Source organism: Scomber japonicus, chromosome 5, assembly GCF_027409825.1.
Source record: "Scomber japonicus isolate fScoJap1 chromosome 5, fScoJap1.pri, whole genome shotgun sequence".
In the NCBI taxonomy this organism is placed as follows: Eukaryota; Metazoa; Chordata; class Actinopteri; order Scombriformes; family Scombridae; genus Scomber; species Scomber japonicus.
This window is the reverse complement of record NC_070582.1, coordinates 18071572-18085905: the sequence shown is the minus strand read 5'-3', so window position 1 is coordinate 18085905 and position 14334 is coordinate 18071572. Positions and strand designations below refer to the sequence as shown.

General features: G+C 37.5%; 1 protein-coding gene across 1 annotated transcript; it reads left to right on the top strand.

Annotated features, from left to right (window-relative positions):
• The first annotated feature begins 6984 nt into the window (after positions 1–6984).
• On the top strand, positions 6985–11028 carry lysmd4 (LysM, putative peptidoglycan-binding, domain containing 4). The gene is made up of 3 exons (XM_053319490.1): positions 6985–7037; positions 9928–10205; positions 10326–11028. Exons 2-3 carry the CDS (start codon positions 9942–9944, stop codon positions 10857–10859), a joined length of 798 nt encoding a protein of 265 aa, XP_053175465.1. The 5' UTR covers positions 6985–7037; positions 9928–9941; the 3' UTR covers positions 10860–11028.
• The last annotated feature ends 3306 nt before the right edge of the window (positions 11029–14334 follow it).

The following is a 14334-nucleotide window of genomic DNA, read 5'->3' as shown; positions in this document are numbered from 1 at the left end:
AGTTTAAAATGAAAACACCAAGCGACTCATAACTGCTGTTGCTATCTTGATTATTGAACGACTGCAGCGTCAGCCCTGATAAAAATAAAACTAATAGACAATCAAAATGTGTTTATTATTGAAAAAACTAAATGGACATCAGAGAGCAATAACAACCGCTATAAATGCTCTAAATAAAATACAGCCTAATTAGTTTGTAAAAGACCACAGCACAGTAATTCTGACGTCCTGCTCAGGCTCATGCTGATATTATGGGGGTAATATTGGTTTGGTCATAATAATATTCTAACACAACAGCAGCAATGTAAGCTTGGTTTTGCTAGGCCCCGTCATTTTCTCTCGTCAGTATAATGCTGACAGACACTATGAAACATGTTTGCAGTTTATCTGTTGCAAAATTAGTTCCCTAGTTAGCCGTGAAGATAGCTTATGTCATGGCAGTAGAGTGAAGATAGTAAATGAGTTCTTAGCGTTAAACTCATTCTACCAAATCGATGTAATGTTAAATATATGTACAACTCTTATTTCAGTAGTTACAGTCGCATTGGAAACACTAAGGAAACGATACCAGTAGTTTGTCTCAAAATTTTAAATCTGAGACTCAATGCCTTTTCAGAGTAACTTATCCCCTCAGCTGATGTCTAATCATCACATAACAAAACAACTGGGTAGAACTGGTAATAACAGAGGGATTATCAGGCCAGTGGAAAGAAATACTAGAAATAAATGTGTGCACACTGAGAGAAGAAAATGACGGTGAAAGCAGATTCAGACACTCCCCATCCCATCCCTGTCATTTATTTTGTTTCTGCAGCAACATTTAAGCTCAACTCACTGTATCCATTGACTGCATCGTTAAAGATGCTGTGTTTTTAATCTGATGACATGAATAATGGTTGGAAAATGCTTTTGTGTAGTTTGCACCATATAGATTTAATTGCCTGTCATCAATGTCAATGCCCAATACCTCTTATATGATTTGTTTTGTTTAAAAAGAAGAACCCTTACTTGTCTGTACTAGCCAATTATAATTAACAGTAATAGTGATAATTTCAGTGAAGTTTACTGTTGCAGCTGTTGCTATATTTTTGACAGTAAACAGTTAGGTTATTTCTCAAATGCATAGGTTCATGCTCACTAAATAAATGTAGGGTATCCTTATTAAAAATGGTTCTGTAACATGTTTCTGTTTTAAAAAATTAAACAACAATAAACAACATTCATGGCAGGAAACACAACGCATGTGGCCATAGATAACTATGCCTCACCTGATATTCAAACCTGACAAAATCTAATGTTCACCACTAGATTAAAATTATGTACAGGCACAGCGGGAGCACAAGATTCGCAAGCCTAGCGACAACACCAATACCCACACAGCAACTCTCTTTCGAAAGAGCATTTAGTTTAACAGTGACTGCAACAACAACAAGCACAAAAAGAGCTTCCTTCAAATGTTCGTGGACTAGTTATGGCTCAGTTCAATAAGCCTTGTGCAAAATGTTCCACAAAAACATCAGTTACGAGACCAATGTCATGCTGTGAGTGACAAACAAAACGTACCTCTTCACTTCTCGCTCTCTGTTCTAGATGTTCTTTCTCCACTTGAAGCTCTGATGCCTGTTTGGATAACACATAATGTCATACACTGACATCTGTTTTGACAATTTTATACATTTTGTTAATGCACTTGATATGAAATTCCCAAAAAGACATACATTGCAGTGACTAATCATGTGACATGGGTATTTGCCATATTAGCTAACATTACTATAATGTCTAATTCCTCACCTGTTCATGCTTCTCTCCCCGATTGGCTTTCCTGCTGATGCTGCACCTGTATTGACCAAAGATAAGTATCAATATCAATGTCATGCTTTGTGCACAACAGCTCAGAAACAAATACATAATGTCACAAATAATACATTCAATAAGTTCAATTGATTTTGTGAAGTTTTCATCACTATTTTGTTCCACAGTTAAATAAAATTCCATTAGTACACACTGTATAATGTATTTCCTATTAGACAGTCATGGATAGTAACCAAGTATATTTATTCAAGCACTGCACTTAAGTGCAATTTTCAGGTAATTGTATCTTACTTGAGTATTTCCATTTAATGCTACTAGGCATTACTTATATATATGTTTACCACTTTATTTTGACACTTTGGCCATATTGAATATGAATATCCAACATTGTAGCATTATATACATGACTGAAAACAGTCCCCTTTAATCTGCACATAAAATGTCATACATGTAATTCTCTTTATAGAACAGTGTCAAAAAGCCAGATTAAATCTCCTCTGATTCAATGTTGTAAAACAAAGCAGAAACAAGAAACTATTTATTCATTGAATGTACAAAAATAGGCAGCTCCTCTGAGTTATGTCTGGATAACTTCAGGGTAGCAGTGCATGTATGAAAAGGGGTGTAGTTTTATTTAACAGGGGACACACAAGAACAAAGATCTTGCCCAAATGTGTACTCTGAAGACACAATAAGTCATCAGCATTGGGGGTTCAAATTCTGTCAAAACTTTCCGACCAAAATACCATACTACATTATACAATACTTCAGGGCAGACATCCAGGTTAGCAAGCTAGGAGGGAAAGAAAGGCGCCAAAGAGGACTCCCCATTGACGATTTCTTATGTAGAGCACCTGTTATGGGAAGATTTGGAGCTCCCTGCCTCTTTGGAACAAGAAGTTCAACCACATCACAATGTACAATAGTCACATTACAGGATATGCTATGTAACAGTACGGAAAAATGCCTGGCTACTGAGTCTCTACCGCCCCCACCCCACCCACCAAAGCAATATAAGCTGCAGTCATGTTCTTGCCCATCCAAGGGCATGTTTTTGATGCTGTTCCCTGCAGCCTCTGGGGCATTGTCTTTCATACAATTAGTTTATATTGATTATTTTCTAATATATTTATATGTGTGTTGATATTAAGAAACATGATATTATCCAAACTGAAAAAGAAATTAAGCCGAAGTTGATTTTTTTGTAAGAAACACACCTCCAGCCTGCTAAACTAAAAAGAATAGGTTTTCAGTACCAGTTTCCATCATCTTATTCAGCCAGCCAGAGTGGCGATACTAATCTCTAACAAAATTAGTTTTTTACTCATATTAGAAGAGAAAGATACAGAAGGGAGATATGTTTTGATAAGAGGAAATTTGGATGGATGGTTCATTGAAAATATTTAACTACTGAATTTTTATTTATGTTATTGGTCTGTATTTGCTTCTGTATTATCTATTTTAACACAGTTCTACTAACTTTTGTTGCAACTGTGCCTTACAGAAGGCTTGGACGGATAAGTCCCATGAATGATTACATTGTTTGTGAAGACCTGAGTATAAACCAATAAAAGGATTATTTATATATTTCTATTTTAGGACACTATACAAGATAGTATAGCAAACATGTAGCAGTTACTTAGATGTAGTGTTGCTATAATATTTTTTTTTTTTATTGAAGGACTTGGGTCAGAACTTCAGGCAAACTAAATGCTTTAAGGGCATTCCTACTTCCAAAATCTTGGCAGGAGGTTTTGATGGGGTTGCAACTATCGAAAATGATCCACTAATACTCCTTTATACTGTCCCAGAGGCCCAAAAAAGTGTGTAGAAGTCAACTAGGGCACACCATTAATTTAGTTATGCTTTCATTGCTGAAGTGACACCTTCAGGCCTACATTATTTTAGGAATGTCCCCTGTACCTGATCAACCTAATCAAGTTGTGTTTTTCATCAGTTAAGACCTGTAACAACGCTTTTAATGCTAGCAAACATTATCTTCAACATTTTTAAGCTAGATAAAGTTTCTGAGTTGTGTTTTTAAGCTACAACTTGTTTACTTTCTTGATAATGTTAAGTCAGTTACACATATTTCTGCTATCGAACTAGGTAACATTTTATGACTGTGGGTTGGCTACAGAGTCAAACCACATTAAATTAGCTCATATCAACTACCCTCAAACCAACTACCATTTTGGGACTTCTGGTTGACAAGACCAGCAGAAACTTTTCTGGGTTAGGCCTGGTTTGCCTCAAACTGTATCAGACATTTTACCTGCTGCTCTCATTTAACCTCTTAACGCACGCTGTTCCGTCTATGGGACGGGACGGATGTTAGGAGGTAGCCACACGTTCTTCTGAATGTTTTAAACACCAACCCTTAAACATATATATTCCGTACATTGTTGGAAAGCTTAGATTGCCCTGATTCATTCAAGACCACTCACCAATTATATGGTTGCTCACAGCCGTAATAGTATTAGCGATGAGCTTGGCTAGCCACTCAGCTAAGTGAGAACAGCTATAATGCTACATACCTTCAAAGTCTTCTCTTTATCCACAACGATCATCTTATGACCGACAAACATTCAAATGAAGCTGAGGTCCCGCATTGAGTAATCAGGTTCCTTGTGGGCAGGACGTTGGTCAAGTTAAGGAAAAATTATGGATGTCTCTTACCCCTTTTCCACCGAGCTAGTTCGAAGCCAGAGCCTGACTAAGGCCAAAGCTCCAAGCTAACGTTTATTAGCAGGGTTAACGTTTATTAGCCGGCTAGCGGGGCTAACGTTTATTAGCAGACTAGCGGGGTTAACGTTCATTAGCTGACTAGCGTGGCATTTACAGAGGGTTAAAGCAGAGACATTAAGATTTGTTGATAAAAAGTACTATTTTTATCATTGTTGTGCCAAAGCTGTCATTATTATCATCATCATCATCTTCTTCTTCTTCTTCTTCTTCTTCTTCTTCTTCTTCTTCTTAGTTTCCGCCAGGCTAGATGCCTTGCGCCATGTTGCTGCCTCTCACTGGTGAATCATGGAATTGCAACAGGTTCGTAAGAAGTGCTTGGATTAGCACCAACTGAGCACTGGCGGTGGAAAAGTTGTAGATGACTCCTTCCGCCATCCCGAGGTGGGCCAAAATATCTTCTTTCCATGAGATGCCGTGTTGCTTGTGTGACGTCATTTGCAGCAAGGGACACGCCCCCTCAGCTGTCCCAACAGTGGCTGTCACAGCAGTCACAATCATGAAGTCGGCCTTTTTTCAATATATCGTCAAATAATTATTTAAAACAAACTTAGCAGAAAAAATAGAAAAAAATCTTAAAATTAATTTGACATGGAGGGAGCTGGATTTATGACTTATACTGCAGTCAGCCACCAGAGGGCGACCGAAACGTTTATCTTTATGTTATACAGTCAATGTTTGTTAGGCTACATTGAACCATCGGAGAAGTCACACATTAAAACTGCGAGGCAGCTTTTATTTTTTTATAGATTTACTTTTCAGTCTGACTTCTTTTTTAATAACAGTTTTGAGATCATTGTTTCAGGCACAGGAAACCTCCACTGGCACTGTTTGATTTTATGTGTAACCCTGAAGGTTCTTGAACAGCCTTTTCTTCGTCTCTATTGAAGGTAAAAGTGACATAGTAATGCCCCAAAATGTGGCTGATTCAGCAAAACATGATAACCCATGGATTGACTAGGATAACTGAGCTGCAGTATCATCTCAAATCCTGACAATAATTTCAGAGCAGCTGCATTAAGTCACTGCTGAATAGTTGGTTTGTTATAGTTCTTGGAATAGCCTACATTAAACTAATTCAATTAATAGCCTAAATCAAGGAACAATATCCACAATTTTCTTGCTAAGGATGTGGCTTCTCAGCCAGTTCAATATAGCTAGAACTTGTCTTAAAAAATCCAGTGTAGAACCTGACATCAACTGAACTTTGGACCTTTCCTCCTGAAGAAAAATCATGACTTTCACTTAAGATAAACTTTGAGTTATTGTGAGGAAAAATGTCTAATTGGGCAAAGGCTGGGGTAACAACAGGTAATAGTGCACAGGTTAGTGATATCTTAAACATGGACAGAGAAAAAATGTTCTCTTCTTGTAGTGCTGTAACTGAGCAGAATACCTTACCTTTATTGAGTGGGTACATGTGAGGGGCTCATATCTTTCTTCCTGATAGTCCTCATCATATTTCATCAGTTTAGCATTAGAGCTGCGTTACACAGAAGGTATAAGTTATGACAGACCAATAGCCCCATCTAGTGGTATGTTCATACAACAAGAGGGCATCACCACTAACCTGTCCTTTGGTTCTTTCCCTAAGGACCCAGAAACTAGTATTCACTTTCAGCATCCTCTCACCCAAGGACTGTGCGCTGCTGAAGTCCTCACCACCACTTGACTCTGAACAACTTGAAGATACATAAAGTAGAGGAAAAAAACTGCACATGTGCTTGGCTTACACGAGATGTAATAATGATTTCTACCAACAGATGTCAGAAGTAGTATTTAAAAATCGGATACATTGTACATTGTGACACATTTTCCAGCTGTTTTAGTTTTAATATTTGTAAAATTATTTTAGTGCAGTGGTCAAAAGCCGACTTTTTTTTTCATTGACTCACTGTGTGAATGTGAAATTAGTCACATATGTGGGACAAACTTAAGCGTATGTGTAGCAGAAATGAGGTAAAAACAAAACAAACAAAAAACATCTAAACTGAAGCAATAGCCTACCAATCATAATCATCATCATTTTCAACATGTATTTTTTTGGTAGGAAATAAAAATGTGTGTGTTATATTCCAGATCAGTGGGAGGCAGTAGAGATTATTTTCTTTCTACCTGACACTTTTATAGAGGGTGAAAAGAAGTAGGCTGCCTCCCGGTCAGCCAAATTTGTTTTCCTAGGATGGCGAATTTATGACCCGCCTTCTGCTGTTTCTAATTGGCTAGTATCGTTGCCTTCGTTCGTTGGGTTGGCTAAATTTAGGTATGAGGTGTGGAATTGGTTAGTATTAGGGAAAGAATATCAGGATAAGCCAATAAGAGGCAGAGTAAGGCGGTTCATGAAGACACCATCCTAGGAAAAAAATCACCTACCGTCAGCGACTGTTCACTTCTAGCCGTTGTAATGTTGCGTTAAACTGGGGAGGACTGCATTGGGAAGGCAGCGGCATATGTTACTGTTGGCAAAGCATTTGGAGAAGGTAACTAGATGGGAACAGGCTAGTCTTAAAAAGTCTGTGAAACTGTGTTTTTCCACCTGGTTGGAAGCACTTGAACTAACTGTCATTGTAGCTAACGCTTGTTTGATGATAGTTTGGTGAACACATGCTCAACGTCAAAGCTAAAGCTAACCCCCTAGCTTTAGTCTTTCAGCTAATGAAAGCTAATGCTAATGCTGCCTTCATGGACTCCCGGTAAACCCTGGTTTCTGACTAACCTGCATGATACCTAATTGGCAATTGTTGCATACTTTTTCTAACTAACAAGGTCCACAAAATATCCTTTAAAAATGTTCACTGGTGTCTCTCAAGGTATTAAAACATTCAGTCATTATTTGCAGAAACTCAAGAAAAACACTAATGTAAGTTGCACCTCTTGTAGGAAACCAATAGAAATGCTGGTACATGTACACTCACTGACCTCTCTGTTAGGTACACCTGTGCAATCTTATTCAATCTAATACAACAACTTTGTTATAAATTCTACATTTATGAAGCATCTGCATTTTCAGTTTTTATTGACAAAAACAGGCTAGTGATATCTTAAACATTTGTTTTCAGAAAGGTGATAATTCTGCCTATGTCAATTTTTGAGGCCATAGTGGGTGATGGTATGCTAGGGCACATTATATTGATTGGTGTTCCTAATATTTTGTCCACTCCAATAACATACATGAGAGGGACAAACTAATAGGAACACCAGTCAATATAATGCACCTCTGTATACCACCACCCACTATGATATAATAATAAACTTGAAGTAAAATTATTACCTTTTTAACTATGTCAACAAAATTTGAACATGTATAACAAAAAAGTTTATACATTTCTTCAAAAAAGATCATGTCTACACTGTTTTTTAATTGTCCAAATATGGCATGATTGTCTGCTCGCAGTTCTTTGATTAATTGGATAAGTATTCTGACCAAATTTTTAAGCAAAAAGACAAACTTTTCAGAGCTGTCTGTCTATAGCAATCAATAATTTATTCAATATGGTAAGATAGCAGATAGTTTGAGATAGTAGACTCAAATTGTATACACAATAATAAGAAGCTGTATGTAAGCTTTTTGGGGGGGAAATAGACCAATTCACTGCTGAAAGTACAGTACTAAATTTGTATTTAGTAGCTCTGCATGATTCACAATTTTAAAAAACTCTTTATTTCTATTAGACTGTCCCTTTATGCAGCCCCTCAGCTCAGTCTTTATTCTTTAGAGTTTGTTTGCCCCCTTTCCTTATGAGCCCTTCCTGTTCTGTTTAGCTAGCTATTCATAGGAGAGTCGTGTGTTACCACTGATGCAAACCCAACATCTACTTTACTGCTTCAAATTAAATGCTTTTAAATGACCATATAATGGGAGACTTTATTCTGAAGAATTGTAAAGAAAGCACACCTCTGACAGATAAAATATTTATTTACTTTGCTGTGTAATGGAGTCATGGCTCTGCATGACTACCCTGAAAACAATGGAAAAATACCATGTTAGCGGAGCAGTGCAATGAATTTGCACACTGTATGTGCACAGATACAATTTGTCACAAGCCAACACCAGTCCAGGCTGATAGAGAAAAATGTATTGGAAACTGAGCCATTGAAGCCAGTGCTTTGTGCTCACAGGGAATATTTCTACATAACTTATTTGACAAATCGGCCATGCACTTTTAACATGAACATGTGACATTATATATATGTTTGAAAAAAGAGAAAGCATAGTCTCCACACACACACACACACACACAGAGCTGTGCAACACTAGCTAATGTTGGAGTCCACTAACATCTCACCTGAGCTGGCTTGCTTCCTATTGGACAGATAAACTAACATTATTGCAAAGCATGTGAAATAAATTGTGATATTGCAGTTTTAGCTGGCTCATATTAGCGCTAGTGCTTGCTCGCGCTGATGGAGTTCAAGCATGAGCAACAGGATGCTGACTGCAGCTAATTTAATGGTATCAATGGTTGTGGGAACTGCCATGAAAGTGATCACCTATACTGTATAACTACTGTTATTGAAGCTCTGATAACCATCGTAACATGTTTTCCTGATGGTACATGGTACTCCAGAGACTTTATTGACAGGCACCCATCATCCAAATAATATTATGACATGATGTTCTTGTACTCTAGACTTTATCAGCTGTTAACCTATATCTCCATGAGATCTTTGTGACCAATGGAGATGATGAACAAATCTAAGGCGTGTACGTGTTTAGTTTATTTAGTGTACAAACCAAAAGTTACTCAAAAAAACTACACAGAACAAATAATATGAAGTGCCCAAAAACCCAAAATGGCTTATTTGAAGTTTCTGTCAGTTAGTGGAATAAACATATTGTTTTCTTTAGTGAAGCTCTGATGAGTCATCTACGTCTCCAATGAATGCGTTGCTCCTGTCCACCCACTAAATATGACAGAAATGTACTTTGATTACAATATGAGTGAGCACTGACATGGAAAATTCAGCCTGTATAACACAGGACCTGTTTTACAAAACAAAATGAAGATTTTTCAGTGCTTGGACTCTCACTTGCTTCAGGAGAAATGCAATATGTTTTTTAACATTTAACAGCTACACCTCCAAAGGGCCTCCAAGGTTGTCAATGGCTGAGAATCTTAGTAAATATTGTTGAATGCTGACATAATTTTCATTTAATCTGTATTAATGTTAATTTTTGAGGTGTTTAAATTTCATTGTTTTAAGTACAGCTTTAAATTTAGACAAAAACCAAAATGTTTAATGTTTCAGAAAGACAGATGAAAGAAACCTATATAAGTGTTACTGTTACATGTATCTTAGACTAAAACCTGTATTGTGACTTCTAAAAGTACCCGTGCTTTAATATTGGAATTGGGATATTTTTGACAGGTTGATGTTTGATCATGCGGCGAGGGGAGCATGTTCCACAGGCTTTCCAGGCCCCTGTGGATGTTCACGCCAGTGCAGATGGCCAGGTGTACATGTTCAAGAGGAGGCCAAATGAATCTGGTGCATCGTCAGAAGATGACGAGCTCAGTGTCATGGAGATGAGGCCACAGGCTGTCCAAGAGCAGAAACAGGACAGACTTAGGAATGTCCAGCTGCTCGAGCGGGAGGTGTTGGATGGTGACAATCTCAACAAGCTCGCACTGCAGTATGGCTGTAAGGTAAATATAAGTATTTTCAAGTCAGGAGTTTTTCTGCCATGTGTGGTGTTAATGAAATGTCTCTTTAATGACCTTTAAGTGCCATCACTAATTTACCTTCATACTTATTTCTGTTAACAGGTGGCAGATATAAAGCGTGTTAACAACCTTATACAGGAACAAGATTTATTTGCATTGAAATCCATAAAAATACCAGTTCAGAAACACAGCTTTTTAACAGAGACTTACTCAGACCTGTGTGACCCTCAAGAAGAAATGCCACATTCATCTACCACACCGGTGGAGACTCGGAACGGAGCCAGAGCACAACCACATCTCAATGAGGTCACTGACTTTCTGATGGAGGTGGACAATGATATTGAGAAACTGATTCAGACCACAAATGATCATGATACGGATTTCATGGATGACTCTGAGAAAGCACACAGGCTTGGTTTCAGAGGAAAGCGCCTCATCAGTCACGGTGCAGACTGGGGCATCCAGTGGTGGAACGCTGTGATTGCCATGCTCCTTATAGGCATTGTCCTGCCATTATTTTATGTGATTTACTTCAAAACAAAATCTAATGGAGTAGCTTCACCAGCAGATGGTAGTGGTGCACCACTATCATCTATCACCTCTTCAAACAGATCAGAGACAGGAAAGCCAGGATAGTGCATACTCAAAAGTAAGTGACAATCAAGATAAAGCCTTACGAATTCCACCAGTGAGGTTTTATTTCTATCCTGTAACTGTAATGCTTGATGGAGATACTTTAATGCACTGAAGGGAACTGAAATAGCTGCAAACTGGTTTCATTTGTAATATTTCATCAAACTTTATAAGCTTTATAAAAAACTACAAAAAGAACACCATCCTGAAAATGTCACTCTTGGTGCTGTTGATCACTGATGCTATGGCAAAATCTTGATGTGTGTTGGGATAATGGTTCCTCAGATAATTAATAATTAAGTTTGTTCATATTCTTTGAACTGAACATTAGGTACAAATTGAAAATATCTTTTTTTTTTTCTGAAATTCCACCCCCTACATATTTCTGAATCACAACATTTCTTCTCAACTATCTACACATAATGTCTCGTCATAGCATGTATCATTTATCAGCATCATTTTGATGGTACATAAGCAGTGGTCCCATTTTGCAAAATCATGTTGGATTACAAAGTGTTTGACATGGATTTGAGCATTATTTGTGTGCCTTTTTGGATGTAACTTATTTTTATTTTTATTTTTTTTGTTGCATTTTTTTATGTGCCTCGTGCCTTCTTTCTGGGCCTGAATTCAATGCCAAAAGTGTGAATTGTGTTTACAGTAACAGTGTGGTGCAATATACTGTATTTTGTTCAAGAGTGTATTTATTTGACAGTGCGCCTTTAAAATACAAGGTCGGACTTTGTAAATTACATCAACTCATCTCCAAGTTCTCTGAATTAAATGTGAGAAATACAATAGGAAAGTGCCTTAAATAATACTGCACACTCCATCTTACATTGTTGGATGGGCAGTTAAGTCAGAGTTGATTTGTGTGGCTTGTCCAATGCACTTTTATAGATTCTGCTGTTGACACATTTTTCAACCTTTTGAGTCAATTTGTAAAGCGTTTTTTCGATGGAAAAATTGACTTGATGGATGTGTTAGACTGAATCTTTTAATTCAGCATGTTGCTATTTGAATACAAACTTTAAAGTGTGAATTTAAATTTTCTCTGACATGTGTTTTCTTTATTGTAACAGTGTTGTGTGTAGAATTTACAAAGACATAAACAATATACTAGGACAATTCAGTCAATCAGTCATTATTGTTATTTAATATGTAGTTATACAATTTTATAGGGCTGTAGTATGGATTTTATCAGTTTATTTAATAACAATGTTCTTTCAGTTCCAGTACCCAGGATTAACAAAAGATGGCTGCTGATCTTGCTGTGTTATCTTTGTTTAGGGGCAGTCTGTCAAAATGTCTTGAAAGCTCTGGAGTAAGACTGTATTCAGGATGATTAAGTGGTTTTATACATCAATTTTAGAAATGAAACGACTGACAAATTAAAAATAAACTGTTTATTTAAGGTGACTCATACAATATACACATTTTAAAAAATACATAATCCAACATTTGAAATGATCCTACAACTATAAACATGGTTTTGCATAATAGCATTTTGGCACCCTGACATCATGGCTCAACAGTTATCATAGTCCCTTTCTAAAGAAGCCTTGTTATGCAAAATATTAAACTACACTATGCAAATATCAATTGTAAATCAGCATTTTATTTGAATTTGGAAATATTTCCTGCAGTTAATATCCTCATCACCGTGCAAATGCTGTGGTTTGATGCCTGTCTTACTGGTGCTTGATGCAACATTGACAGGAAACCAGTCTTTATAACTTGAAGCCATCTCTATTTTTTCTAAACCAAGTGAAAACAAATCATGTAGTGACTGAATTTAAAGGGAAAATCCACCATAAAACATTTTTACACCACACTCAATTCTTTATATGAATACTTTTGCATAGGAAAAAATACATGCATAAAGAAAAATACTAAAATATACAGTAATTTCAGTCAGCAATGTAGCTGGCAGGATTTAAACACCCCAATTGCAAAATTAATTGTTTTGCTTCCCCCTTCTATGCAGAAGTCAAAGCACAAGGTCAGCACCAGAGTAGTGCTGCTATGACTATAGGAAATTGAATTTCTGTCCCATACTTGCTGTAATGGAGTCTGAATTCAGATTTTCTGGATGACAGATATTACGCCCCAAAACTGCTGTCCAAATAAATGTGCCTTAAGCAAAAAAAAAAGATTAATACACCCTAAAGAGACACTGAACTGCTTTAGGAACTTAAGCAGACAATGAAAGTTGAATAGGTTTTCAGTTTTGTGAATATGTAACCACAGAACTGTTAGAAATCAGACCTCTGTTTCAAACAGAAGTCCTATACATTTAGTTTCCAAGTGAAAGGAAAATCAAGCTAACATTTGATGAGCCTAATCGCCATAGAAGAGAACAAAAGTTGTCGTTTAGCTCTATTGCTGCAGAGGCTCTATGCCTTTTATTATTCCATGACCTGAGACCCTCGTCTCATAACTACAGCTCACGAACCCTGCTCTGATCTAGCTCCAGGCCGCAGAGCTCTGGCATCCTGCCAGCTCCCAGGCAGTTTTATCCTACTGTTGATACACGGGCCTCCCCCCTTTTTCTTTTACCTCCAACCTGGACAGTTCTACTCCCAGTCCAAAGCATTTCCTTATTTGATTAAATCCATATCAAGTCTGCTCCTGTCAAAGAACCTGACTCTTACCTTTAGCAATCCAAACATACATATACAGTAGTCTATATACCCACATACATTGTGTATGGGTGTGTTTAGGAGGTTGGTGTCCCAGAAGGACTGGTGTAGAACCCAGAACTTCTTTTTTGAGTGGAGTGTGCTGTTTTGGAGGTGGGGGCTGAAGTGAAGGGGGCTTTCCCCCCTGAACAAAGTACAACCATCCATACAGTCTGGGTGGAGGGTAAATAGATGAGAAGATTCATGACCAACCCGAAGCTCTGCAGCTTTAAGAAGTTTGCACACTTGAGCAGCTGGCAGTGGGCCACTTGGCCAACATAAACAGCCCTAATCCTTTTTCCAAGGAGCTTTCAACACTCATCTCTCTGGCACATCGGCCACTGACTCACTCTCTCTCTCTGACATTCCTGTCTGTTTGGAGTTCTGCAGAGCCGTCACCAGGAGGCACTATGACCCTTACAATGTAAATGCCAGCATTCATGCTGTTGATCATTATTCACTGCTAAAGTATGTGCCTTCCTTTGATTTTCCCCTGAAGCGAAACAGGTCTCAGTTTTCACTCTTTTTAGGTGGGAATGGAGGCTTAGTTTCACGGTGTCAAGTTGGCCTGAAGCCCACAGAAGTGTAGGTTTTTCATGAAATTGGTGTTGACAAACATAAACTTGAACCTTTCATATGTTTCTATTATTCACCTCCAGACACTTTTATTCAAATTCAAATCAAATTTTGGTGAAAGCTTAATAGTATTTTTTCTTAAGCTTGTCTCCACCTTTAATGCCAAATGAACTCTGTCAATACTGCCACAAAATGGCTAAATATTTTATATACATTTCTTT